This window comes from Megascapheus bottae, chromosome 8 (assembly GCF_031878675.1).
Source record: "Megascapheus bottae isolate mThoBot1 chromosome 8, mThoBot2.hap1, whole genome shotgun sequence".
NCBI classification, from domain to species: domain Eukaryota; kingdom Metazoa; phylum Chordata; class Mammalia; order Rodentia; family Geomyidae; genus Megascapheus; species Megascapheus bottae.
In genome coordinates, this window is record NC_143516.1 from 45771823 (window position 1) to 45794407 (window position 22585).

A 22585-nucleotide genomic window follows, 5' to 3' on the forward strand; every position below is an offset into this window, starting at 1 on the left:
TTCTAATTTTTTTTTTTTTTTTTTTGGTGCTAGTCTTGGGTTTTGAACTCAGGGCCTAAGTGCTGTCCCTGAACTTTTATGCTCAAGGCTAGAATTCTACCACTGGAGTCACAACACCACTTTGGAATTTTTGCTGGTTAATAAAGATAAGAATCTTATGGACTTTGCTGCTTCAGCAAGCTTTGAACCATGATCCTCAGAACGAAGCCTCCTGAGTAGCTAAGATTACAGTCATGAGCCACTGGTGTCCAGCAAATTCTTGATTTTTGTTTTAATCAAGTTTACTTGTTAATCTATTCTAGCTGTGCCCCTCTGATGAAAAGAAACTCAAATGGTCACATCATTATACAATACAAATTAGAGAATGCTACTCAACTATACCAAACCACTTAATTAACTCCTACAATCTAGTCTTTCATATTTCTGTGGCAAATCATATACATACTTTATCTCAGTCAGTAGCCTTTGAAAGTTGTCAAAAGAGCAACATGTCAATGACAAAAAGATTAAAAAAGCAACTGGATTAGACAGATTGCTCTTACGCTTAACCTCTGGTGCCAGGATTAGATTGTTCCTTTGCTCAGTCCCATTTCACATTCCATGTACACAAGGAAAGTCAGCTTGTATTCCAAAATTCAATGTCCTTGTTTTGTCTCTGGAAATTCATACGTTACCCATTCCTTCCATCCTCCAGCATAGTGTTGGGCACTGAAAACATACATAAATAATGCAATCAGTATTTTTTCCTGTTTTAAAATGGTAAGAAATCTCGAGATAAATAATGCAATAGGTGACTACTAATATTTAAGTTAAGGCCCTATTTTAAAAATTCAGTTTAATTGTGAATACAATATAGGTTCTCAGTCTCTATTTGTCTTTCCTAACAGCAATTAAAAGTGTTTTTCCTTTTTTTTTTTTTGTGGTGGTGGGTGTTGAACTCAGAGCCTCTGCATACTAAGCTCTCCTACTGAACTATATAATCTATAACTAAAATATTTTTCTAAATGAATGCATATGAAACATTGTGATACACATTCCTGAATCCAATTTTTCTTTCATCTCACACCTGCTGAAGCCTAGAGATATTGCTGTGTCCATAGCCTTCTTGCTTCTCACTCCAGCTAGGCAAGAAAACACTACAGTGTCTGATTTGGATGGCTTTACTTCATGGTATTTCTCTTTGAAATCTCTTGGGTTCATCTGCAGAGCTTGACCTACTTCATTCACTAGAAGGAAATTCAAGAATTTCAGTTAAATTTTGGACACAAAAAGTTACTGACTCTAAATATGTATGGGCTTAAGGCATGTTACTTACGTGGTATATTAATAGATCCAGGAATTTTACCATGTTGGAGAATTTCCCATGTCTCTCTAACATCAATTAACATAATGTTTTTAGAAGTTAACAGGTTTTTTAGTTCCTTGTAAGTAATATGCTTAGGAAGAGCAGTACAAAAATTATAGCAGCTTCCATGTATTGACTTTAAACCTGGGGGGGGAGGAATAAAACAATTTAGTCAGCTTAAAAGTGCCATCACAAATGCTCACACATGTAATCCTACCTACTCAGGTGGCTGAGATCTGAGGATTGTGTCTGCAAAGTCCCTGAGACTCAAATTAACCACCAAAAGGCCCAAGTGGAACTATGGGTCAAGTGGTAGAGTCCCCTACCATTGAGCAAAAAAGCTAAGGGACAGCATCCACAGACCTTGAGTTCAAACCTCAGGACTGGCACAAATCCCAAACAGGAAGCAATTTGCACAGGAAAAACCCATCTTATACTACAGATGAAGTTAAGGGTAGAGGCAGACAGTGTTGTACTATACTGGGACCATGCATCAGTGCCCACAGATGAGTCTAAAGGAAAAGCAGCCTGTAAAAAAGAAGGGGGAAAACAAGATGAGGGGTGGGGGAGGGGAGAAGGGAAATGGGCACCAAGACATGTGAAAGGGTATCAATGTATGGGAATTAATGCACCATTTATCTGGCAAATATCATGTAACCCTTCTATTAATTACAATAAAAAATAAAAAAAAAACAAGAAGGGGTAGGGTGGTATCCTTGAGTTGAAGAGTTCAGGAACAGGGCCCAGGCCAGAGTTCAAGCCCCATGACCAAAAACAAAACAAAAAAAACAAGAAGGAACTGAAGGCCTGTGCTCTGGGCTGTAGGCCCAACTGCTTATAGACACTTTCACTCCTCTGCCTCCAGCTTTCCCATCCGTAAAGCAAGGGAAGATACTAGTTAGATAATTCTGGGGAGTGTGTGTGTTTTATCAACTTATGAGTGTGGCCCTGTCAGCTTTTCTCCCCAGCAGGGGCAAGGGCTAGGCTGGCCTTGCTCTTTTAAGTTTGACTCTTGGACTTTCAAGACTCCAACAAGCACCGAGGTTATTTTAAATGCCTCATATCTGGCACCAGTTGGCTATTCCTAGCTACTTAGAAGGCTAAAACCTGAGGATCGCGGTTCAAAGCCAACCTGAGCAAAAGAGACATCAAGACTGATTTCCAAATAGTCAATGCAAGAGCAGGACTTGGAGGCGTGGCTCTAACCCATCCATGATAGACGACTTACACAAGAGCCCGGCGCGGCGCTTAGGTACTCCTCGCCCCGAAAACCCCAAGGGTCCCCCCCCACGACACGCAGGGATTGGAGGGAGCCTGTAGGGAGGTGCCACCTCTCTATCTGCCCCGCGGGGCGTCGCCAGGACCAGGGCTACGCGCGCCCCCGGACCCGAGGTCGGCCGCCTCCCCTTTCCCGGGGCTCGGGCTCACCACCGAAGGCAGTCACCGCGGCCCGCAGAACCGCTCCGTGGGCAAATCCGAACACCCGCTGGGGCTGCATAGTCCCGGTCCGCGAACAGCGTGCAGAGACCGGCTCCGCGTCCTCTGCCCGGCCCGCCCCCTCTTCCGCCTTGCCCCGGCCCGCCCCCTCTTCCGCCCCACGCCCCGCCCTCCCTGCCCACCTCCTCTTCCGCTTCACGCCCCGCCCCCGGTCCGCCCTCTCTTCCGCCTCACTTCCCACCCCACCGGCTCTGAACGTCCCCCTTCCTCCCCACCCCCCAGCCAACGTCGGCAGAACAGGGTAGCGTCACACGGATCAGCAAAGGCTGACCGAAAAAATATCTGGAACTAAAACTTTTGAAATCCCGCAGCTTCCAGAATTGAGCAGGGCTTCTGGGAATAATTAAGCATCTGAAGACATACCTGGACTGTGTTACTGGGAGAAAGGCTTGAGCTCTTTTCCCATCCCGGCAGCCTATCACTGTAATGCATTTAAAAGTGATCAGTAAAATTACTGTTTTAACATGGACATGGAATCTTTTTCTTTTTCTTTTTTTTTTACCTAAAACGTTAACTTATGAACGCTAGTACCAAAATTTCTCCTATAGACTTTACATCAATAAACTCTACAAAGTTTACATTAAGATTATATTTGTTTTCTTTAATGGAACAATTCATGTTGAACTGTTTTAGAATTTCAAATAAAACAAATTCTATGGTCACACATACAAAAAAAAAAAACTTTGGAAATCATTTGAAAAGAAAGTAAGAGTAGCCTGGCACGGTGGCTCACACCTGTAATCCTAGCTGAGGATCAAGGTTCAAAGCCAGCCCTGGCACAAAAGGCACAGGGCACAGGCTGTGTTCAAGCTCCATGACCCACAAAAAAAAAAAAAAAGCCCAGAAAAGTAAGAGTTACATTTGTTCTCCTCTTCCCTTCTTTTTTGGAACTGGTCCTGGGGCTTAAACTCAGGGCCTAGGTACTCCTTTAGTTTTTTGGTTCAAGGATAAGCTTTACCACTTGAGCCAAAGCTCCACTTCCACCTTTCTGATGTTTAATTGGAGATAAGACTCACAGACTCCGGCCTGGGCTGGCATTGAAATAGGATCCCCAGATCTCAACCTCCTGAATAGCTAGAATTACAGAAATATGGGCTTGAGCCACAGGGCCTGGCCTTTTTAAAGAAAGGAGTTTAACTCCTCTGTATATCACCTTTGCAATAACAGTAACATTTTTTTACTGAGATAAACTGGAAAAAAGTTTTCAAAATGAGGAAAATTTAAAGTGAGTAGTATAAAGTATGAGGATGCTGTGATTTCTGAGTTAAATGAACTTCACGATTCCCATATGTGGATGGGGGGATATAACTCTGGTGTATTTCAGTTTCTAATCCAATGCTATGTCCACATGACAGTGGTGGAACACCAGGAGACCTGGGGGCCCATCAACTAGGGTGGACCGTTTGCAATGTCAGTCAACAAACTTTTAATTCTCCATCCGAGAAGTAGCTTCCTCTAACAGATCCGCAGACTGTGAAGTTACAGGTATGAGTCAATAAAGGCACTGTCTAGTTAGGGAGGGAGGACCACAGGTTGCAGAACAGTGATTTAAACCAAAAGAAGAAAAAAAGGGAAAAGGAATACATAATGTACAGCGGAGTTGAGTTCAGCGGCGGCGGTGGAGACGCCAGAGGGGTTTCCAAAGCGGCGCGTAGGAACTAGTCAGCCCCCACCCTAAGCCAGGTTCCCAGGACTGGGGACCGGGGAGGGGGTGGGGCGGCCGCAAGGCGCCCTGGAGCCGGCCCCCCACATCTCGCCTTTCCCGGGGGCCTAGTCACCTTACTCGCGACCTCCTTCCACCCCATCATCTCCACTCCCGACTTCCCCGCACCGAGCCCTGCCGCACCCGCGGCCCCGAACCCGCCCGGGACGTGAGGCCCCGCCCCCCGCGGTTGTGGTCCCGGCCGCGCACGCGCACTGGCGGCTGGTCGTGGAGGCGGCGGCCCGGCGGGCGGGGTGAGTCTGGGTGGCGGCGGCTGCGGTGGGGTCCCCGCGGGGGGCCCCCTGGGGGTGAACAGGCCTGGCAGGGAGGCTTCCCGCAGCCCTCGCCCTCCGGATCTCCCGGGGCTGCGGGCCGCGTGGGCGCCGCCGGGGGTGCCGGGCTGCGGGTGGCGGCCGGGGAGGCGGGCGGAGGGGCCCGAGGGTCCGCCCCGCGGTGACCCCCAGGCCGCGGCCCAGCCCATTCCCTCGTGGGTCACTTGGGGCGCGTTTGTTAGTGGCGGCGGGGAGCGAGGCTCGCCTTGGCTTCCTGGGTTATTTTCGGGGCTCTGGAGCTGGTCAGTTGTGTCCCATCCGCCTTGCACTGGCTCCCCAACTTCTGCAAGCCCCTTAGCCTGTTTCAGCTATAAACTTATAAAAAAAAAAAAAAATACTTGTAGCCGGCAGCCGGTGCCTCATGCCTGTGGTCCCAGCTTACTCCTTGAGAACGGGAGGATCGCCGTTCGAAACCAGCCTGGGCAGGAAAGTCCATGAGGCTCCTACCTCTAATAAACTATGGAAAACGCCGGAAGTGGAGCCTGTGGCTCAAGTGGAAGGCTTGGGAATAGTGCTCAGACCTTGAATTCAAACCCCGGGAGGGCACACGTAACAAAATAGCTTTGGGGATTGAATGAATTAATACAAGTTTGGAGTTAACCATGGCACACAGCGCTTTTTATCATTTTGAGCCTGGGTACTTAAAGAAGATTGTGCCCCTTCTCCTTTCATTTCCTCTCTCATCCTGGGGGAAACAGTTAAAAAAAAATATATATATATATATGTAATACAGGCTTTGTGTTTGCATAGTCGTTGAAAAGCACAACTTTTCAGCTAAGTTAGTTGTACATCTTGTGCTAAAGAAAAGATGAGGCCTAGATAATGGTGAAGTCAAAAACTGTGAACTTCGACGTTTGAAAAAAACCAGTGAGAAAAATAGCCAACATATTTCTGCAGGAAAGGGTTAACAAAAGTAGGCTTAAACTCTATACATCGCCTGATAATAAAATTAAAAAAAAAAACAAAAAACAAAAACATTAAGCAGGCCTGAAGCTGGGCATCAATGGTTCACCCCTTTAATCCTCGCTATTCAGGAGGCTGAGATCTGAGGATCGCTGAGGTCTGAGGCTCCCTTGATCCCAAGAGTTCAGGGACAGCACTCAGACCCAGAGTTCAAGCCCCATGACTGACCAAAAAAAAAAAAAAAGACTGAGACTGTCATCATTTGAAAAATGTGCTTGCAGGGTTGCCCCTTGTGTGGTGTCTGGGGAACCTAGATTTGGGGAATGTTCTCACCTAAGAAAAAGTTGTCTTATGATGAAATTACCAGTGTCCCTGAAACTAGTAAGTTCTGACTCTCTGCCAGGCTTCCCTAGGCAGAATTACATATATGTTGCTGTATATTCCATGTTGTGGAGAGTGTGTGCTCTGTGGAGTTCCACCCTCTTAAAGAGAGAGAAGCTTACATACCAATGGTCCAGACTGGCCTCTGTCTTCTTCCATTCAGATCAGCTAGTATATCCATAAAACACGACTGTAATAATGTTAGTCCAAGTCCTGAGAATCCTTCCTTCCCAAATATGCAAGGAAGACATCTTGGAGATTGCTAAGTGAAATTCGACAAGAGAAAGTATTTGGAGTTCTAATCACTTGTTTCTTTTTGCCTTTAATGCAAATTAGGAAAGCAAAGGAATAGATTGCTGCTGTGAGTTACTATAGCAAAATAATTATGTTCAGATATATTATCATATAGGTGATCAAGAATTACTTTTCTTTGCCAAGATGATTTTGAGTGAATTTATTTTTGCCAAAATTATGGTCATCTGCTGATTCCAAGTCATATATCTGGCTTTATGCATCATTTCAACAATAGGTGAGGAAGGTATGTACTTAGGGAGAAGGTATTTGGAGGTTTGTGATCCAAGGACTTAAAACTATGTATAAAGTAACCTATAATAAAGTCCTTAGCCTTCTCTCTCTGTCTCTCTCTGTGTGTCTCTGTCTGTCTGTCTCTCTCTCTCTCTCTCTCTGCTAAGTCCTGGGCTTGAGCTCAGGGCCTGAGCACTGTCCTTGGGTTTTCTCAAGGCTAGAGCTCTACCACTTGAGCCACAGCACCACTTCTGGCTTTTTTCTATGCATGTGGTACCAAGGAATCAAACATGGGTCTTTGTGCATGTTAGGCAAGTACTCTACCAGTAGGCCAAACTCCCAGCTTCCTTAGCCTTATCTCTGTATGCAGGGTAAGTCCTTTTCCTGTAACCCTGAAGAAGCCCTTAGTTTGTTGCAATTCCAGTTCAAGAGCGATTGTTTTTAGAGTTAAAAGTAGATGGAAAAGTAGCACAGTGGTGGAGGTAGAGGGTATGCTTAGCATGTCTCTCATTTCTATCCCCAGCAGCACCCCCTCCCAATAAAAATAAAGCCCTTATTTGAAACGTGGAACAACTAAATCAAAACTTAAGACTTCATATTAGAATAAACGAGTCATCATTTTGATCATTAAAAGTAAACCATCATGGAGCCAGGTGCTCTGGTGGCTCACACCTGTAATTCTAGCTGCTTAGGAGACAGAGATCTAGGGATGGCAGCCAGCTTTGGTTGGAAAGTTCTGTGAGACTCTTACCTCAAATTAGCCGCTAAAAAAATCAGAAGTGGAGCTGTGGCTCAAGTAGTAGAGCCCTAGCCTTGAGCAAAATGAAATTCAGGGACTGAATTCAAGCCTCAGGACCAGCACCAAAAATAATAATAAAAAAGTAATCATAAAAATGCTAAAGTATAAGTTGCTACTTGGAGGCAAAGATTAGGATGATTGAAGTCAGAGGCCAGTCTGAGTCAAAAGTTATTGAGATTGGGCTGCAAATTTAGTCTGGTTGTAGATTGCTTGCCTACCATGCGTGAAGACCTGGGTTCTGTTCCTTGGTACTGCATACATAGAAAAATCTGGAAGTAGTGCTCTGACTCAAGTGGTATAGCTCTAGCCTTGAGAAAGCCCAAGTACAGTGCTCAGGCCCTGAGTTTAAGCCCCAGGACTGGCCAAAAGAAAAGTTATTGAGACCAACATTGGTGGTTCACATCTCTAGTCCTAGCTGTGCTCAGGCTGAGATCTGAGAATTGCTGTTTGAAGCCAGATGGTGCAGGAAAGTTGTGAGACTCTTATCTCCAATTCACTACCCCAAAATCTGCAGTTACAGAAAGAAGGTAAAAGGGCTGGGAGTTTGACCTACTGGTAAGAGTCCTTGCCTAGCATGCATGAAGACCCAGGTTCGATTCCTTGATACCACATACATAGAAAAAAAAAAGCCAAAAGTGATGCTGTGGTTCAAGTGGTAGAGCTCTATCCTTGAGAAAGCCCAAGGACAGTGCTCAGGCCCTGAGTTCAAGCCCCAGGACTGGCAATAAAAAAAAAGAAAGGAAAGAAAAATAGAAGAGTCTCACAGACTTTCTAACCAAAGCTGGCCAACTGCTATCCTCAGATCTCTGTCTCCTACACAGCTAGAATTATAGGTGTGAGCCGCCAGAACACCTGGCTCTATGATGGTTTACTTTCAATACCAAAGCTATGGTTTAAGTGGTAGAGTGCTAACCTAGAACAAAAAAGCTGAAGAATAGAACCTAGGATCTGAATTCAAGCCCTAGGACTAGAAAAGCTGGATATGATCATCACAGTTACCTGTGAGGGATAGGTAGAAAAGTCACAGATCAAGATATCCTGGGCAAAAAGATGTAAGACTGTACCTGGAAAATAAATGCAGAAAGAGTTTGGGTGTGGTTCAAGTGGGGAATTGTCTCCTAGAAAGTTCAAGGATCTGAGTCCAAACTTACACTAGGGGAAGAAAAAGACATGTCATCCTAGTTTGGGTCAAATGTAATGCACACACACACACACACACACATGTCAATATTTAAATAAAACAAGTGTGACAAAATGCAGGGCTGAGAAGACAACAGAGTTGGTGTTCAATGAGGGCAATGCAGGCCCCAGTGAAACAAGATGTTTTGTCTTGACTGTCTTCTTATGTCCTTCCATAGATAAAAGATTAGCGCTCTGGCCTCTTCTTGTAACATCATCATATGAAGTTTCATCTGCAGGATTTGGGATTATCTTTCACTATGGGAATTGAAGAGGGGTTGCTAGATATCTATGTAGTCCATAATAAGGTGGTCATAAGAACCAAATGAAATGTTCCATTTGAATATAAAACTACCCCTCCCCCAGCCCTGTATATTGATTTTTTATTAGCATACCTTAGTTATACAGGGAGAGAGATGACATTGTTTATTGAGGTTGATAAATATCAAAAAGTTTCAGCTTGGTCTCACTATCATTTTCCTATGTTGTTTTACTACACTGGTTTCAGATTTGATGTACATTTTAGAAAGTCCATAAAGCCTTAACTTTCGAAGCTTAACAGTGTTTATTATATTTTTCTTCAACTTTTTTAGTAAATAACAGATGCGGGTAAAAGATCCATCCACAGATTTACCTGAAAAAGGCAAAAGAAATAAAAGGCCTTCCATACCTCATGATGAAGATTCTTCAGATGATATTGCTGGTAAGTTGTGGGTTTCTGGCCTCCCCATGTTTCCAGGTACTAAATTGAATCTGTTGCACAGATTTAATCTCAGCCAGGAACTTGGGGTATGAGTCAGGTGGAAGACTGCCCAATGTGCATTAGGCCCTTAAAGCTTTTCATAAATTTTAGTTCACTTATGTGTAAATCCATTAACAATTTCACTTTTAAAGGTCAGAATAGCTAGGCACCGGTGGCTTATGCCTGTATCCTAGCTCTTAAGGAGCCTTAGATCTAAGGATATGGTTCAAAGCCAGCATGGGCTGGAAAATCTCTGAGATTTTTATATCCAATTATCCACCAAAAGGGTTAGAAGTGAAATTGTGGCTCAAGTGATATATTGCTAACTTGAGAGCAAAAGCTCAGAGACAGCCCCCAAACCTGGACTGGAGCTTGCTGTGCACACACATGCACACATACTCACACACACAGTCTAAATCATAGAATCAGAGAATGTTTAAATTGTACTTTGACCTAACCCAAATATAGAGACTATATAGAAGACATGAGTAATTTTTTCTTTTAAAATGTGAAATTCATACCATTTCTAAGTCCTGTTCTTGCTGAGCAGCCTTTTCTTTCTCTTTCTCCCTTTCTCCCTTTTTCCCTTTCTTCATTTCTCCATTTCTCCCTTCCTCCCTCCCTCCCTCCCTCCCTCCTTCCTTCCTTCCTTCCTTCCTTCCTTCTTTCCTTTCTTCTTTTCGTGAGCTTGAACTCTAGGCCTAGGTGCTGCCCTTGAGCTCTTCACCTCAAAGCTACCACCCTACCTGTGGGCCTGGGCAGTGTCTTTGGGCCTGGGTGCTGTCCCTGAGCTCTTCAGCTCAAGGCTACCACCCTACCCGTTGATCCTGGGCATTGTCCCTGAGCTCTGAAGCACAAGGTTACTGCCCTACCCCTAGAGCCACAGCCCCACTTCCCATTTTCTGGTGATAAATTGGAGATAAGAGTCTCAAGGTTTTTTGTGTCCAGGCAGGCTTTGACCCTTGATCCTCAGATCTCAGCCTCCTGAGTAGCTAGGGTTACAGGTGTGAGCTACTGTGCCTGGCTGAGCAGCCTTTTCTTTAGTGGTATGGCCTTGTTTTTGAAACATACTTAAGAATTCAGATGTTAGTAGAATTCCTCCGTTTATGTCTGTTTTTATAACTTACTCTTAGTGTAAAATTAAGACTTTTTTTCCCCTCAAGGCTAGTGCTCTACCAGTTGAGCCACAGTACCACTTCCGGCCTTTTCTGTATATGTGGTTCCAGGGAATCGAATCCAGTGCTTCATGCATTCTAGGAGAGCACACTACCACTAGACCACGCTCCTGGCCAAAATTAAGTCTTAGTATTTAATTCAGGTTCAAATATTTAATTATTTGTTATAAATACCTTGGAAAGATTTGCATTCTTACTATGTAGGAGGAAATTAATGTACACACAGTTCTATCCTGTTAGTTGATGCTCAGATAAAAGGAAATGCCTTGCATTTCCAAAAGGAAGTAGGCACAGGGGAAATATACACCATCCACTTTCCTTTTGGAGTTAGTCTCTTTCCATTGTTATTGGACTTGGGTAGGTAGTTGTAGTTTTGAGGTGTGGATGTCTGGGTATTTGGGAAAAACGGAGGCATAACTGCCCTGGGGAGGAGAATGTAGTTATTTGAAGACTTAAAAGATAGGGTCCGGAGTTTGACCTGGTGGCAGAGTAGTGCTTGCCTAGCATTCAGGAAGCCCTGGGGTCGATTACTTGGTACCACATACACAGAAAAAAACTGGAAGTGGGGCTGTGGCTCAAGTGGTACAGCACTAGCCTTGAGCTAAAGAGCTCAGAAACAGCGCCTAGGCCCAGAGTTCCAGCTCCCTGCCCCCCTCACAAAAAGACTTAAAGATATATTTTTAGGGTCATTTTAGCCATTTCTCTCCACATAGTACACACTGTGACAAGGCAAAATAATTTATTTGGGAATATTCATAAAAGAGCCTTTTCTTGTGTTCTGTGATGAAAATAGCACAGTTAGCTTATGTAAAAGATTTTATATGTATCTCTCTTGCTCTCTTTTCTTCTTTTTTGATGTTGATCTTGATTCAGATCTTCACAGGTTCTGTATTTCCCCTACACTGGGCTATGGCCTCACAGCCTGTGCTATTTTAGTGGACAGAGAATACATTTAAAGGATTTGACACATATTAGCTGTTCAACAAGTATTTAAGCCCCTTGATTTTATTGTTTCTTATTTTTAACTTATTTAGATTCACAAAAAGAGATAGAAAAAGAGGTCTCAGTTACCCTGTACCTAGCCTTCCCTTATATTAAATCTTACCTGACTGTAGTATAGTGTCAAGTAATGCTATAATACTTAGCTTATTCAGATTCATACACACTTGTGTATGTGCGTGTTGTGTGTGACCGAGTGTGAGTGTATAGTTTGATTACCTGTGTGGCTTTATATTCTTCATGGAATTTGAGTATGCTATCATCCCCTATATGGTACCCATTTATGCTTAAATCCCCATTTCCCATCCATATCTGCTAGGAACCACTAAGCCAGTCTTTACTTCCTCTTTTCTTTGATGTGTGTTATATAGATATCACTTTGAGTTAACTTGTGTTTGAGTCACAGTGCTTTTAAGTTTGAACTATTTTAATGCTCTTATTAATGGTAATCTTTTACCACAGCTTCTCATTGTGCTTCATACTGTTTTTTCTTAATTAGTAGGCTTAACTTGCCAACACATAAGTCGTGCTGTCAGTGTGAATCATGTGAAGAAAGCGATCGCTGAGAACCTTTGGTCAGTCTGCTCAGAATGTTTAAGAGAAAGGAGATTCTGTGATGGACAGCCAGTACTTTCTTCTGATGTTTGGCTGTGCCTCAAGTGTGGCTATCAGGTAAGAAAAGTGTTCTTTATGTGTATGTCATATGTACCACATACCTAGATCTTAAAATAATAAGAAATCATAAATAAAACTGTAAATAATCTTAAAATAGATATAGTTCTTATTTAAATGGAAACTTCCTAAGGTTTTTTTTTTTTTAAGAGTCATTTTTTGTTGTTGTTGTTTTTGTTTTGCTTTTTTTTGAGCTGGTCTTGGGGCTTGCACTCTGTCCTTGAACTTCCTTTGCTCAAGGCTATGTATGCTTGAGTCACAGAGCTATTTCCAGCTTTTTTCTGAATAGTTTGTTGGAGATAAGAGTCTCATGGCTTTTCCTGCCTGGGTTGGCTTCAGGGTTGTGATCCTTAGATCTCATCCTCCTGAATACAATTATAGGTGTGAACCACTAGCCCACTAGCACCTGCCCCGCCCCCCAATAAATATCTTTAGGGCTGGGATGTAAACTCAGTGACAAAGTGCTTGCTTAGCAAGTGCAATGTCCTGGATTCGATCCCAGTATCAAAATAGAAAAGACCCTCCCTAAAAATATAGTTAAAGAAAGAATCTTTATTATACAACATAGAAAGTCCAGTAGAGGGCCGGGAGTTTGGCCTAGTGGTAGAGTGCTTACCTAGCATGCACGAAGGCCCAGGTTTGATTCCACAGTACCACAAGAAAGTCCAAGGACAGTACTAAGGCCCTGGACTGGCAAAAAAAAAAAAAAAGGAATGTCCAGTAGAGACACATTAGACTTAGTTAAAGAGAAAGAACAGTAAAAATATGGGATTTTATCGCATGAGCTCATGGCTCATCTCTGTAATCCTAGCTGTTCAGGAAGCTAAGACCCAGAGACGCTCAGTTTGAAGCCAACTTGGGCAGCAAAGTCTGAGAGACTCTCTAGTTAATTAGCAGAATATCAGTCTAAAAATGGCTCAAGTGGTAGAGTGCCAGTCATAATCAAAAAAACTAAGCCATGAGCATGAGACCTTGAGTTCAAACCTTGGTACCAGCAACAGACAACAACAAAAATAGACAAAACTGGCTGGGAGTTTGGCCTAGTGGTAGAGTGCTTGCCTAGCATGCACGAAGAGCCAGGTTCAATTCCTCAGTACCACATACATAGAAAAAAGCCAGAAGTGGTGGTGAGGCTCAAGTGGTAGGTAGAGCTCTAGTCTTGAGAAAGTCCAAGGACAGTGCTCAGGCCCTGAGCTCAAGCCCAAGACTGGCAAAAAAAAAAAAAATAGACAAAACTGAGATTCCTTCTATTTTGTGTGTGCGTGTGTGTATGTGTCATCCCAACTTCATGGATTGAGGATGGCTGAAGACACTTCAGACATTGTGTCTCCTACTGCAATCTCCAGAGTCCATCAAAAAGAGGGGGAAAGAGTGCATCCTTTAAAAATATGTAAACCTTTCTTGGAAATGTCCATTAGACTTCACTTCTTCCTTTCACATCATGCGCATTGAAACTGACTGGTTCATGTCCTGCTGTATCTAGTGAGGGAAATCACTTGGCTGGTCGGTGTTGTGTTGGTTCTCAGTGGGGTTGGGGTGGAGGTGGGTCCAGGACTTGGAAATGTATCTTTGGGGCAGGGGTCTGTTGGCCTGTTAGGACCTTCTGTGTCTCACAGGGTGCAAGACAGAAGATGGAGACCTTTCTAAATGTTTTTGCTTGTTTTGGATAAACTCTATAGAATAAAAAAGAAAGTTAGCCACTGCCCCCAAATTTAAATTGAATAAGAATCTAGATTGCTTTCTGAAAGTATTCCTTCCTGCTGAAATTAAAAAACAGAAAACAAAAAACCTTTCAGTATATTTGAGTAGATTTAAGTTTGGGTTACTTTGAAACAAGCTTAGGTATAAGTCACAAATCTATCATCCATTTGTCTTCAGGGATGTGGTAAAAACTCAGAAGGCCAACATTCACTGAAGCACTTTCGGACTTGCAGAACAGACTCACATTGTATTACAGTTAGTCTGAGTACCTGGATTATATGGTAAGTTAAATGTGTTAGTATATGTCCTACTAAAACAAACGAATTCCTTTCTTTTTTCCTTTGAACTTTATATGGTAAACTAAAGATATTATATCAATTTATGTTTTTTTTCTTTTGTTCTGATCTTGTGACTCAGGGCCTGGGCACTATCCCTGAGCTTTTTTGCTCAAGGCTCTGTCACTTGAGCCACAGTTCGATTTGTGGGTTTTTGCTGGGTAATTGGCGATGAGTCACACAGACTTTTCTGCCAGTGCTGGCTTTGAACTGTGATCCTCACATCTCAGCTTCCTGAGCAGCTAGGATTATAGATATGAGCCATTAGTGCTTGCATGTCTCTTTTTTTTAGTTATCTTTTTGTGCTGATACTGGGGCTTGAACTCAGGGCCTCATACTCATACTTAGCTTGTTCACTCAAGGCTGCCATTCTACTACTGAAGCCACAACCTCCACTTGGAGCTTTTTGCTGGTTGATTGGAGATAAGAGTCTCTCCAGTTTGTCTACATGTCTGTGAACTTCATTCCTCAGATTTCAGCCTACAGAGTAGCTAGGATTAGAGGAGTGAGCCATTAGCACCTAGATATTTTGTGTCTATATTTGATGTAATTTATTTTGCATTTATAGTTGCATAGAGTTAGATGATAAATTTACTGTTTTTATATGTGTTAAATTTATAGTAAAGTGAAAATAATTAAAGTCATGGGAGTGTCTGTATAATTATTTTCCTGTAAAAGAAAGTTATTTAATCTTGTCAGAAGTTTTTATAGGACTTTAAATGCTGTGCTAACTTTTTTTTCCCTAATTTTGAAACACCAACAACAATATAAAACAAAACAAACAATTTTGGGCTGGAAGCATGGCCTAGTAGTAGAGTGGTTGCTTAGCATTTATGAAGCCCTGGGTTTGATTCCTTGGTACCACATGCACAGTAAAAGCCAGAAGTGGTACTATGGCTCAAGAGGTAGAGCATTAGCCTTAAGAAAGTCCAACAGCAGTACCCAGGTCCTGAGCTCAAGCCCCAGAACTGGCCAAAAAAAAACAAACCCAAAAACTTCATTTATTTAGGTTTAGCGGAAAGCCAGTTTAAATCAGAGAAAATCTTGAATGAACTGTGTAAAAAGAAAGGTGAATCACAGATCTAGTTATTTAACTGTGGCAATAAAGAGATGCTAGCAGTGGTCATGAGACTGTTTGGAGCAGTGGTTCTTATGTCTGACTTCCTATCAGAAACACACAGGAGGATTTTGATGTATTGATAGCTGCCAGCAGTTCCCTCTTAAATTATACCTTTTGAATCGGTGCTTCTGTATTTCTTCCTGATGGTCATGTTGAACCCCAAAGAGTTAAACCATGACTTAAAGTTAACCTGCTGATGAATTTTTCTATGTGTTCAAGACTCATTTCCCCTGTACTTGTACTAAATTACTGACTTATAAGATATTCTGTAAAAAGAATATATACTCTATGAAGATATGCTTAAAAATAATTAGATCATGTAAACAGGTTAGTGCCTGTTGTGTACCAAAAGCTCACTTTAATTTTTTGTTGTTGTTTTGAATAGATGTACATCATATTATAGGATGTTGTTTTTTTTAATTTAATTTTATTGTCAGGGTGTACAGAGGGATTAGAGTTATATACATAAGGTAGTGAGCATGTTGTTATTTTGAACTGTCCCTTTTTTTCCTTCAAATTCTCTGCAATGATGCAGAATGATTTTTATTTACTTGCTCTTCCTTTTTATACTGTAAAAATTAAAATAATGTACTGTTTAACAAGTCAACTGTATTAGTAAACATTTTTTGACAGCTCAGTATTTTGTAAAACTAACAATTATTCTATATTTTTACTGTTTTTGTCATAAGCTAAGTGAGTTAAATATTGAGCATCTGCTATGATGAAAGCTTGGCAATTACAACTAAATTGTCTGAATTCCAACTCAGTCTGTTGGAAGAAAAAAAAAGGTTTCTGGTAATGTTTTCTGTGTCATGGCTCCAAAACAGAGGGAGAGTATTTAAATGCATTTTGAATGCCATTTTGAAAATGGACCCAAGTCCATTTCAAAGCCAATAATGATCTCAGGCTCACCAGTAGTTACAGTGAAGATTGACCACATGAGACAACTCTTCTGCTCAAGGCTAGTGCTCTACCACTTTGAGCCACAGCGCCACTTTCAGTGTTCTAGTGGATAATTGGAAATAAGAATCTCATGGACTTTCCTGCCTGGCTGGATTTAAATGACAGCCCTCAGATCCCCTTGATCCTCTTAATTTCCCCAGATCCTCTTGAGTAGCTAAGATTACAGACATGAACCACCAGCAGCTAGCCAAATACAGATTCTTATCTGACTCCTAGGTCCCATGATGATAAGGGAAGTAGTTAGGGGTAATATAGAAAACACACATCTTAATACTGTAACCACAAATAACTTAATTGTAGTAAGCTAAAAAGAAGTATTCTTATAAAAATACCTTACCTAACCTGTGTCTATAGGTCAGCTCCAAAAAAAGATTAAAAAAGGCTTTGTCTTTGTCTATCACTGAATAATCAAGCTACAAACCTACAGATATTTTTGTCTTTTAAAAAAAATCTCATCTTAATTGCTAGCTTTTTAACAGAAGTAGACAAAATAGTATAATCTCTTCTTGTATACCTATTACCTGTTTAAAAAAAAATTATCAACCAAGAGTAAGTCTTAGTTTAGTGTTTCTGCATCTCAGTACACTGACTATAGGAAATTTGGCAGCTTCTCTGGCATGTACTGCCACAAACAGCCAGGGGGTAAACAAAAGTGTCTGAGTTTTGGGTTAATGTTCCCTGGGAAACAGTTGTTCTGGACTGAGAATCACTAATATAAGCTACTCTCTTTTCATGGCAGTTATTTTTGCCTTTTTGTCTCCCTCATCTTCCATGAATACGAAGCTATTTCTGCCTGCACATAGATAATTCAGTAAGTCTGCTTGGCACCGCATTCATGCTGCTGTACTGATGTGCTTCTGTTCCTGAGGTTCTCCAATCTAGTTTGTCACATTAGTCAGTAATGTTTTTTAAGTATAAATTGGGCCATATTGCGGTCCTACTTGAAAACCTCTCATGGCATTCCATTCCACTTGAGGCAAGCTGCTGAACTTTTCATTTGAGTTAGGAGGCGCTGTATGAACTCTTCCACCATATTTCTCTGGACTTACCAAATGCCTTCCACATGGTTTTCCCTCCCAAGTATAGTTTTCTTGTAAAACAAAAGAATACACTTCAGAATTCACCAAAACAAGAGAAACAAAAAGTGCTTGTGTACCAACATTGTTGCCTCATATGCAAAATTACTGGAAGTACATTCATAGTATTTGCTTACAGTTTATATCCATATTTTTTCAGGTGTTATGAATGTGATGAAAAATTGTCAACACATTGTAATAAGAAGGTTTTGGCTCAGATTGTTGATTTTCTCCAGAAACACTTTTCTAAAACACAAACAAGTAAGTGAAGCAGTTAAAAGAATTCATATTGAAATATATTTCATACTTTCTATAAAAATTTTGTAGAGTATCCTAGATTTCATTGTGATATCTCAGTCTCTAATTTGAATGAAGATGTAATATCACAAATTCTTATGTAGCAGTCTCATAATGTTGTTTTGTGATATGTTTACCTAACAGTATGAGAAGTAGAAGTATTGAGTGACAGTCCTGAATTTGTACTTAGGTTTTCTTATTTATTGGCTATGGGACATTTAGTCTTCTTTATTTTCTACAAAGTTAGGGTGATAACTTAATTGTGTGAGGATATTGTGAGGCTTAGAAATAATACTTTGAGCCAGGAGCCGGTGGCTCACACCTATAATCCTAGCTATTCAGGGAACTGTGATCTGAGGATCATGGTTCAGAGCCAGCTGGGGCATGGAAGTCTGTGAAACTCTTATCTACAGTTCTACCAGAAAACCTGAAGTGGCTCTGTGCCTTAAGTGGTGGAATGCTAGCCTCTAGCTGAAGAAAGAGCTCAGGGACAGAGCTCAGGCCCAGAGTTCAAGCCCCACAACCAACCAAAAAAAAAAAAAAGAATATTTTGAGAATATTTAGAAGTGATATATGTAACATCACTTGGATTCAGTGCATGACACATATCTAGAGATGGTATCCGTTACTGTTCGTTACATAAACACAGTTGGGATTCTAACTGCCTACACATAGCCAGGCATCACTACTAAGGGCAGTTTCCCACAACACTGATGTCATGTCATGCACCAGCCGAAAGCTCAAGCATGTCCTAGGCCCTGTATTTGACTAACTGGTGCAAAATTAGGCTAATTTCCACTCTCTTTTCAGATTTTATAATTTTCTAGAAAAATTTAGGGACTCAGGAAAGTGAAATACTTAACAATTACAGTGTTCTTGTAACACCAAAGAATATACTTCAGAATCTTCTGAGAGACACAGGGAAAGATCTGTGAGGGTACCAGGGATGAGACTGCCAGGTCGACTCCACAGGGAGTGAGCCACTATCTCTTGTCCTCATACCCATTCCCACAGGGGTGTGTAGCAGGCTGCACAGGGAAACTTAGTGCTATGAGTTTTCACTGATGTTTCATTATGCAGGCATGACAGATTGAGTCATTGGCTGCTTTGATTTCTAGTACACTGTTTGTTGTTCCAGCAAGGGCAGCCCCCCTCCTGGGTCATAACTCTGGATCTCTATCATTTCCTCCCGCAGTGCATTTCAACTTCGTTCTAAATGAGTACTAATGTGCTAGTGACTCTTTACCACCTGAGTAATGACCTCAGCTCTGTTTCCCTTTAGTTATTTTGAGGGATAAGGTCTTGTAGTTTCCTCAGGCAGGCATTGAACTGAAAACTATTGAATCCCAACCCTCTCAAGTCGCTGGGGGACCTGAGTCATCCTTTTAGTATAACCTGTGTAGTGCTCTTCAGTGTCATTACTGTGAATGACAAACCCACTCTGAATCACAAACCTTCCTGACACACATTTAGAGACAACTTGTCAGGAAACGTGCTCAAAGGCCAGTCAAAACCTTTATTACACGACAGTAATGCATTATGTATTACATGTTGAGAGATTGGAGGCATAGCTTAGTTTGGTAAAGTGCCAGCCAGTGAGCAGAAGCATCAAGTTTGAGTCCCGGTCTTGAACTAAAAGAAAAAGAAAAGACTATTGTATGTTGATATGTATAGACTGTTAGCTAACATGAGAAATATATAATATATATTTCTATAAATTAAAAGTATGTAGGGTCTGTGCTTCTGTCCTGTCTTCTGGCTCTTCTCTGGGTCACCATGGCTTCCCACTTCCCACTTTAGCTCTCCATTGGAGGTGAATTGTTTTTTTTTTTTGCCAGTCCTGGGCTTGAGCTCAGGGCCTGAGCACTGTCCTTGGACTTTCTCAAGGCTAGAGCTCTACCACTTGAGCCTCAGCATCACTTCCGGCTTTTTTTCTATATATGTAGTACCAAGGAATCAAACCCGGGTCTTTGTGAATGCTAGGCAAGCACTTTAACCACTAGGCCAAACTCCCGCCCTGTTGGTATTGTTTTTATTCTTTTGTTCCTCCCTGGCCTTCATGGCCAGTTTCCACAGTGTTACATGTATTTGCTGGCTGCTGGTCTTTGAGACAGGAGTCCACCATGCAAGTCACTGGCCTTCTAATAAAGACTCCAAATTCAACCTCTCAAAAAGAAAAGCATATAAAGTACTAGTTTCTTCATTCAGACATAGTAGGTACTAGGCCTTATACTTAATCAGTATGTAGTAGGGAAATAAAAACAGATTTTCTTTGCTGTCTTGGGGCTTATAGTCAGACAAAATTATAAGAAAATACTTAGGCTGTGGTGTGTGCAACGTAAAGATTGCAATGATAGTAATCTCTTTTTTTTTTTTTTTTTGCCAGTCCTGGGATTAAGCTCAGGGTTTGAGCACTGTCCTTGGACTTTCTCAAGGCTAGCACTCTACCACTTGAGCCTCAGCACCACTTCTGGCTTTTTTTTTTGATATGTATGTGGGGTACCGAGGAATCGAACCCGGGTCTTCGTGCATGCTAGGCAAGCACTCTACCACTAAGCCAAACTCCTGACCCGATAGTAATCTCTTAATAGAGGTCAGTGTGGCTAAAGTGTAGTTTGTTAGAAGAGAGAAGAATGAGGTGCAGTTACAAGGCTAGTAAGCCATAAGGAATTCCATGGTAAAGAATGTGTGTTTGGGGCCGGGAGTTTGGCCTGGTGTAAGAGTGCTTGCCTAGCATGCATGAAGACCCGGGTTCGATTCTTCAGTACTACATACACAGAAAAAGCTGGTGGTACTGTGGCTCAAGTAGTAGAAAACTAACCTTGAGGAAAAGCTCAAGTGCTCAGGCCCTGCGTTCATGCCTCAGGACTAGCAAAAAAACCTAGAATATGTGTTTGATTAGAGTTGTAATAGAAGTTATTAAATTTGTTCTAAGCAAGAGAGCATCTCAGTCATTTCAGTCATGCAACATCAGTGCTGAGGCTTGAACTCAGTACCTGGGTGCTGTCCTTAAGGTTTTGTGTTCAAGGGTAGTATTCTACCACTTTTGAAACACAGCTCCAGTATGGGATTTTTGGTAGTTAATTGGAGGTAAGAGTCTCATGGACTTTTCTTTTTCTTTTTGCTAGTCCTGGGGCTTGAACTCAGGGCCTGAGCACTATCCTTAGGCTTTCTCAAGGCTAGCGCTCTACCACTTGAGCCACAGCACCACTTTTAGCTTTTTCTATGTATGTGGTACCGAAGAATCAAACCCTGGTCTTTGTGCATGTTAAGCAAACTCCCGAACCCCACTTATGGACTTTTCTGCCCCAGCTGGCTTTGAACTGAGATCCTCAGATCTCAGTTTCCTAAGTAGCTAGGATTACAAGTGTAAGCGACTGACAGCTGGTTTTTTTTCTGCTTTTTTTTTTTTTTTTGCCAGTCCTGGGAACTGAACTCAAGGCCTGAGCACTGTCCCTGGGCTTTCCACAACATTATTGCTCAACCACTTGAGCCACAGCACCACTTCTGGGTTTTCTATGTATGTCGTACCAAGGAATTGAGCCTGGGTCTTCGTGCATGGTAGGCAAACACTCTACTTCTAGGCCAAACATCTGGCCTTTTCTGCTTTTTTTTTTTTTTTTTTGCCAGTCCTGGGGCTTATACTCAGGGCCTGAGCACTGTCTGTGGGCTTTCTCAAGGCTAGCACTCTACTACTTCAACCACAGCACCACTTCCGGCTTTTTTTTTTATGTATGTGGTACCAAGGAACTGAACCCGGATCTTCGTGCATGCTACGTAAGCACTCTATCACTAGGCCAAACTCCCAGCCTTTTCTGCATTTTTTATCTGAGTTTGAGAACAAAGTCAATCTGATTTCAATTTTGTAAATTTCTGGAATATTTTTATAGTAAGGATGCAAGGAAGGAAAGGAGTCCTATGATTTTTTAAAAAAATCAGTGTGATTAAAACCTGATTGAAACAACTCAAAAGGGGAGTAAGATTTACTTTGGCTTACAGTTTCTGAGGTTTCAGTCCGTAAGAGTCATGCTGATGCTTGTGGAGAGGCAGGACACATACTGGCAGCAAACGTGTGCTGGAGCAAGATTGTTCACCTGATGGCCAAGAAGTAGAATAAGTCAGCAAGGAGCAAAGGGGAGATACAACCTCAAAACCACACCCTCAAGGATCTACTTTCTCTAGCTAGGCCACACCAAGTGTCTTCCCAAATAGCGCCACCTCCTGTAGACCACGTTTTCAGCTCCTGAGGCTTAAGAGCTGAAATATGTGATAGGAAAAATAATAAGAATACAAGCAGAACAAGATTTCTGTCTTAATTGATATGATACATATAATATCCATTTGGAAAGGAACGAAATCATGGAGCTAGCCTTCAAGCTGACTCACAGGGAACTAAATTTGGGGCAGGTGGAAAGGAGAGACGACATCACTTCAGGTGGTGTCCTTTGTGGATGCACACCGAACACCTGGCAAACGGGCTTTTGAAGTAGTTTGAGAGTAAGCAGAGCATTCAGAATGCCAGAGTTCTGAGTTCTTGGTTGTCAGAAGTTCCAGAGGAAAATGTTCCCTTTGTGGGCCAAGCTACACCATTTAAAAGGCAAGTTTGATTTAAAGTAAGAGCCTGTGGCATTTTAGACGTGTTTTGGATTGATAATCTGCCATAAAGCTTCAGCATATTTTTAGAACATTCTTGGAAACTCAGAGATGTAAGTTGATATTAAGTCAGGCACTGGTAGCTCAGGCCTGTAACACTAGCTACTCAGGAGGCTGAGATCTGAGGATCGTGGTTGCAAGCCAGCCTGGGCAGGAAAATCCATGAGATTCTTATCTCCTATTAATCAC

General features: G+C 41.9%; 2 protein-coding genes and 1 long non-coding RNA gene across 4 annotated transcripts in view; 1 reads left to right on the top strand and 2 right to left on the bottom strand.

The window, feature by feature from the left end:
* Window positions 1-2898, bottom strand: LOC150059889 (thiosulfate sulfurtransferase/rhodanese-like domain-containing protein 3). The gene is made up of 4 exons (XM_090338388.1): window positions 2774-2898; window positions 1316-1489; window positions 1067-1226; window positions 1-708 (listed from the first exon to the last, which is right to left on the bottom strand). The coding sequence occupies exons 1-4, from the start codon at window positions 2841-2843 to the stop codon at window positions 636-638; spliced, it is 477 nt and encodes a 158-aa protein (XP_090194514.1). The 5' UTR covers window positions 2844-2898; the 3' UTR covers window positions 1-635.
* Window positions 2899-4760: 1862 nt separating this feature from the next.
* Window positions 4761-22585, top strand: part of Usp45 (ubiquitin specific peptidase 45) — a 45882-nt gene continuing 28057 nt past the window's right edge. The window contains exons 1-5 of one of the 2 annotated variants that reach the window (XM_090338381.1): window positions 4761-4798; window positions 9257-9366; window positions 12079-12251; window positions 14130-14233; window positions 17607-17707. In XM_090338381.1, the coding sequence (XP_090194507.1) occupies window positions 9267-9366; window positions 12079-12251; window positions 14130-14233; window positions 17607-17707 (478 nt within the window). In that variant the 5' untranslated portion in view covers window positions 4761-4798; window positions 9257-9266. The remainder of the gene's footprint in view (window positions 4799-9256; window positions 9367-12078; window positions 12252-14129; window positions 14234-17606; window positions 17708-22585) is intronic. The other variant, XM_090338383.1, reaches the window with a different exon arrangement.
* The window catches only part of LOC150059891 (uncharacterized), a 39949-nt gene continuing 36627 nt past the window's right edge, over window positions 19264-22585 (bottom strand). The window contains exons 3-4 of the long non-coding RNA XR_016536482.1: window positions 21741-21837; window positions 19264-19375 (exon numbers count right to left, since the gene is read on the bottom strand). This is a non-coding gene — a long non-coding RNA (uncharacterized LOC150059891). The remainder of the gene's footprint in view (window positions 19376-21740; window positions 21838-22585) is intronic.

Bases quoted from the DNA above. Each gene is read 5' to 3' on its own strand.
- LOC150059889 (XM_090338388.1), bottom strand. From the start codon at position 2,843: ATGCAGCCCCAGCGGGTGTTCGGATTTGCCCACGGAGCGGTTCTGCGG. The intron at 1,227-1,315 runs GTAAGTAACATG...ATTTCCTTCTAG, and splicing joins TGGATCTATTAATATACCAC to TGAATGAAGTAGGTCAAGCT. The intron at 709-1,066 runs GTGTGAGATGAA...GTATGTTTTCAG, and splicing joins ATATCTCTAGGCTTCAGCAG to TGCCCAACACTATGCTGGAG.